The following is a 6000-nucleotide window of genomic DNA, read 5'->3' as shown; positions in this document are numbered from 1 at the left end:
TACTACCACAGTCCTACTGAAGTTCTTTTTCCTTCATAGATTTGTTCTGTAAAAAAAGACAAAAGACAACTCTGTGTGTTATTAAAAAATATCAAAACTTTTTTTTTATTCACATTTTTTTTTTCATAGTTAAAAGACACTTCTGAAATAAAGTAAAAAAACACAGATGCAAAATGAAGTTGTATCTGTTTGATAAAAGAAGAAATAAGAAATAGCACCATCAAATACATGGATCTCGATTAGAAAGGCTGGATCCACACAGCTAGACGTCGGAGACAGTCACAGAGAAGGTAACAGAGAGACATCTATATAAAATAATACAAAACAAATTACACACTTCCCCCATCACGTGGGGCGAAAGGGTTTGCCAAATCGTAATTATCCTGGAGATGCCAGGCGCAGCTGCTGGTTTACCCAGGGGTCGAATGTTTGCAGAAACGTCTTTCTTTGTTTACGTTTTTATTTTTTTCCTGCTCTTGTTCTCCCATCGCGAAACCATTTTTTTCCCCCAAGGCCTGATTTTTTTCCTCCCTTTCCCTTGTCAAGTTTCACTATTGTCCCCTCCTTCTTCACCTTCTTTTTTTTTGTTTGATTTTTTGGTACAACTCTGCTTTATTCATCCGTCTCCTCCTCCTCCTCCTCCTTTACCACTTCGTTGGTTCTTTTACACAAAAAGTTTGAACTGTCCCGTCTCGTGATCCTCTCCCTCTCACTAGTAATAATAATAATAATATTAAGGCACACATTGCTGGCTTAGTTGAAGCACACTGGCCCGACGGTGTAGCCGAATTTCTGGGTTCGCTTGCCGTAGTCCAAGGCGGCGAAGTCTGCGATGGGCAGCTGATGCAGCCTCGACGTCGCAACTTCGAGCGTGGTCTCGCCCAGGGAAGGCTTAGTCTGGAGAACGAGACACAAGAGGACGAGGAAAAAACAGAAGGAAAATGTGAAAGGAAGCAGTCTTACAACTCTGTAGCAGAGCTGTCAAAATACTATTTGTGAAACAATATTCAGTATGTCTTCTTCAGAAAAGAAAATGAAATTGTGCGTGTTTTTAAAAACGTGTTCTTTTCTGAAATTTGAATTTGTATGCTCAATGTACTCTTTTTTTTTAACCAAAGAAGATTGCTGCTGTCGAATTAATGTGTACTGTGTGTGTGTTTTCCGACATCCCCCCCCCCCCCCCTTTGACAAATTCCACAGGCGCGCAAAATTTTCTGGCTGCTCGCTGACTTTTTACTTTCAAGTCTCGCGCAACTTTTGAGACCAAATTTGTCGCGCCCCGGCATACCGTTCCGAAGCCATACCCCTTCAGAAAATTTTCGTCAACCCCAAAATTGCTCAAAAACGTGATTTTTTGTACAAAGTCAATACAAATTGTGTTTTTTCAATTAATTCATATAAAGATTCATATTTTTAATTTTAATGGCTTAAGTCAATTTATTTTAGTATAATTATGCTTTTAAAAAATGTGTATGACAAATTCTGCTGAAAAAACAACAAAAACAAAAGTTCGAAAAAACAAAACAAAAAAATTGATAAAACAATAAAAAACATAACAGATTAATTTTGATACTGAATTTTTTTTATGCACAAATGTTCGGAATGTCACTAGGAATATTCACACCAAAAATCAGCATTCCATAAGCTTTTATAAGCCAATTACAGACGAAAATTAGGTTTTTTTGCATATATTTGCATAATTAGTTTAAAATAGAAAATGCAATTTTTTTGAAAATTTAACTGAACAGTCTTGTAGATTACATCCGGCTTTATGTTCATGCAAAACTTTGCGGCGATCGCGCGATCAACGGCTGAGATCTGAAGGGGGGGGGGGGGGCATAATGCCCCCCCCCCCCCCCCGAATTCAAGCTTCCTATTAAATAGCCCAGGTAAGTTAGGGTTAAAGAGTTTACATTCTTCTGCTTATAAAGATTGGTAAGTATTTTCCTCCTGTTTTGAAGCAAGAAGGGTGGTGGCTTTGTTTTTCGTTTCCTTTTATTTCGTTTTATTTTAAGAAGACCCTGCGGGAAGTGGTATTGCTTTTATCTAGCTATCTACTGCAAATCTGTATACAGAGACATTTTTCTAAGAGGGATAGCCATAACTGTAAGTTGTCCAGACAGCAATGGACAAGAGGTCAAGTTCGGGACCGACCTTGCACTCGTCCTTGATGACCGTGGGTTCATAAAGGCCGCCTTGTGTGAACTCCTCGTCGTTAGCGGCCAGCAGTCGCAGGGCCTTGGCGTAGTTACCCTCCTCCTCATCGTACCACGCCACGCTGTTTCGGCACTCGTACGTGAAGGTCTGCGAGGCTTTCGAGCTCAGAAGACGTAGGAACGTCAACTGCACAACGCCTCCTTGGTAGCCGATCTACGGAGGGCACAAGATTAATATTTCGCAAAGAACGAGGGAAGGGAAATGGAACAGAGAAAATCTGTCAGAAATATTCATTTCGAGGAAAGAGAGAGAAAAAGCAGACCAGCTAAGATTTAGGCCCACATATACTTTCAGCTAACCTACCATGACAGGAGTATTGATTGCACTGTGTATTCTTTCAATTCAATTCAATTCAATTCAATTCAATTCAATTCAATTCAATTCAATTCAATTCAATTTATTTCACATCTTTCAAAAAAAAAACCCAGAATGATAGACATATGAAGGGTTTGTTCGCAAAAACCGATAAGTCCATATTTGCCAAATGGAGATATTTGCGATTAAAGGTCAAGAAAAATGAAGAGAATAATAAGAAAATATTTGCTTCTTTTGACCATAACTTAAAAAATGTACATTATATGTAGTGACCAATATATCATTTAAAAGGTATTATTTTGTACTTTATGAAAGGGATCGTACTTCAAAATCCTCAAAAATGGACTTATCGGTTTTTGCAAACAAACTGTTCATATGTATAATATGTACAGAACAGAACACAGTAATATACACAAAACAAAGCATAAGCAGTACAAGGACAGTTACAGTGAAGTATAAACACAGTAAAAACAGTAAGATCTGCAGCAGATGTGTGGGAATGACAAAAGGCCATTGGCCTGTCTTTTCATTGTGTATGTCAGGGAGGGCGGTTTTAAGTTGCTTCTAACCACAAAAGCAACGAAAAGATTCAATTCATAACTGACTTTGTTCCTCTGGTGCTTTATTTGGACTCACAAATTCCTGCATTAGTGTACCGGTAGTCTCGCATACCATCGAAACAAAATATATTTTCAATGAGGCAAATGACATGAATTCCTGTAGCTCCTACTTCCTATTAAAAGAGCGATAGTTAACTTAATCAGAACACTTTAAAACAGGAAAACAATAGATCTCGCAGGGTTCGTTATCATCTCAAAATCCCTTTATTTAATCATTATTGTACACGCATTTCCCACAAAAATTACATCCTAAGTAAGAATGAAAAGCCACTTGGGGGAAAGCGAACAACGATGCGGACTACTCATTTGCCTCCTTTCAAATCGAACTGTCTCAATGACTCGTCAGCGACAAATCTCAGACTAAATTGGCCAACACAACACTACGCCATCTAACAACTTCACAGGCGGTTCCATAATAATCGTCTTCAGATAGACACCATATACATAATGAGCGCACCTCTCGGCCTTGTAAGGTGTCTACGAACCAACTACCCGGTGGCACCTTGCGATATCCCTTGGTCTCCGTCTGAAATATACCAGCAAAGATTAAAAAGAAAAAAAAAAAGAAAATGAAAGAAAAAAGAAGGGAAGTACGGGAAGAGACACAGAATTGCAATAAAGCAACTACACAGGCAGTAGTCCTCATACTGTTGTTGTTGTTATTTCTAATTGGGGGTTGTTTGTTTTGTTTGTTTGTATTTATTTATTTTTTTTGGTCCGGGATTGCATTGATAAACGTTGACAGCAGAATGATGCCGAGGTAAATGTAGATGTCTAAGGGTACACTCCAAACACATGACGAACAAACACAGTATAAAGTTGTGTTTTTGTTCTTCTTTTTTTCCCTACGTATGGGGCAATTTTCGTTTTAGACTATGTACAGCGTCTGGTCGAGGGCGCCCCCATGTGGTGAGGACTACTGATGAGGACTACCACCGTTTCAGCATGTGAAACATTTAAAAACATGCAGAAGGAGGAAACTTCGTCATGAGTTACCAATGTCCTTGCCGCATGCCGATTCTGAATAAAACGGTAATGATAACAAGAATGAAAATGGCATACGTGTATTAATGCATAAATGGAATGACTCGGCGTTTCAAAAGAACACACGAGAGACAAAACAGAACGGTGGGTTATCGAGACCTGAATAAGGTCGCCGGGGCACAGTTTAGTCTTCATCTTAAAAACTGGTGACGTCACAATAAGGAGGTCGAAAGAGATTCGTCAAAATCGGCGACAGTACCGAGAGCATGGATGTGCTATTATTTAAAAACTTCCGATGTGCTCCGATTTTTATGTTGGCTTCGAAAAAACCACCCAGTGCATTTCATTGCACAAGTTCATTAAGACTTTACTCTCTCTGACAATACAGATATTTCGGTGCCATTTCTTAGAATAATGTTCACATCAATTGTGACGTCAAGGAAGAACAAAATGCACTGGCCTTTAGTTTTATCAAATCAGATATCTTTTCTTTTTTTCTTTTATGGTCTATGCATGTTTACTGGTCCAATATGACGGTGTGACTTTCTGGGAAACCAACGTAATTTTTTTTTTCCCATTTGAATTTCCTGGTGTAGGTTAACACTCTTTTTTTCTTTTGAAGAATTACGATGAAATAACGATTCACGTATTGGCGAAAAAAAGACTAACTTGACTAAAGAATCGAAGCCCGACTTTATCGATGGGTCATACCACTTAGTTATGAAATGCAAAGTTCCATTACACCATATATAATTTTGGGAAAAGTTCGACATTTCAAAATAGCAATATACCAGGATAAGCCTCCCTACAATTGATTGCATGCCATACACTGCCGGCAAATAGCACAGCTAAAAATGCATATCATTACCAAATAAAATTATATCATATACAATAAATTAAACATATAAAAATATATATCATTTTTTATACATCTTTGTTCTTGCGTATTTAAGAGGACCGAAACACGGCATGTCTAATTTATAACAAAGTCGATCTCCGAGCATAACAGCTAAACTTAACAAAAATGGTAACTCTGACATCATGACTAAAACAAGACCACAACGAACGAGAACATGACCACGGACTGAACATGTTACAAGACGGTGTGTTCATAATAGTGGTGTGATATATCAAGGGAATGTTCTGCAAGATTCGCGAAAGGGTTGCCGTCACGAGTGCATTGTCAACATCTTGTCGGCTATTAATTCACAGTATTGATAACGTCTCAATGTGCGTATTCGCTATGGAGCCTGAATCCGCACGACTCTCAAAGAACGTGACAAATAATGATGCTCTCCGCACGCCATTACCAAGTAGCTAGCCATTTTCAAATGTTCACGGTTTGTCAAAATTCATACCTTCATCATTACTGTGCTTTTAACTCACCGAATAATTTGCCTGTAAATATGATAGATTTGCTCCACTTGATTCTGCCATAGACATTTCAAACTAAATTTTAAGGTATTTTTTTCTTTGAACGTCATTCCTCAATACAATGTACAGGAGTTGTCAGGAAAATTTAATTAGGGTCATACCCTCTTTGCATTTCTCATACTTTATTTACCCTTTACAATTGTCTGCACTGTCGCGGATCTTGCAGAACACACCTGAACAAGAAACAACTGTGGAAACATAAGTATTGCACAAAGAACTTCCAACAGCCATCAACACACTTCGTCAGTACATCTCTTAAGAAAGGGACACACAAAAAAAAAGCCCACACAAAAACAAAACAAAACAAAACACTTGCTCGAAGGTAAATCACAGGTGATAAATGATTACATGGTGAATCATTTTCTTAGAAGAATTCCAAGTTTGAGTTCATGCAAAAAAGGTTATAAAGTGAAGGCTATGAGATTGGGAA

General features: G+C 38.1%; 1 protein-coding gene across 1 annotated transcript in view; it reads right to left on the bottom strand.

The window, feature by feature from the left end:
• Positions 1-356: 356 nt before the first annotated feature.
• The window catches only part of LOC139744472 (uncharacterized), a 119656-nt gene continuing 114012 nt past the window's right edge, over positions 357-6000 (bottom strand). Inside the window, exons 58-60 of the mRNA XM_071654908.1 lie at positions 3610-3678; positions 2155-2370; positions 357-897 (exon numbers count right to left, since the gene is read on the bottom strand). Of these exons, the coding sequence (XP_071511009.1) occupies positions 754-897; positions 2155-2370; positions 3610-3678 (429 nt within the window). The 3' untranslated portion in view covers positions 357-753. The remainder of the gene's footprint in view (positions 898-2154; positions 2371-3609; positions 3679-6000) is intronic.

This window comes from Diadema antillarum, unplaced genomic scaffold, assembly GCF_040938485.1.
Source record: "Diadema antillarum isolate AM-2024a unplaced genomic scaffold, OU_Dant_1.0 scf00000035, whole genome shotgun sequence".
NCBI classification, from domain to species: Eukaryota; Metazoa; Echinodermata; class Echinoidea; order Diadematoida; family Diadematidae; genus Diadema; species Diadema antillarum.
This window is presented reverse-complemented; position numbering and strand designations above follow the sequence as displayed.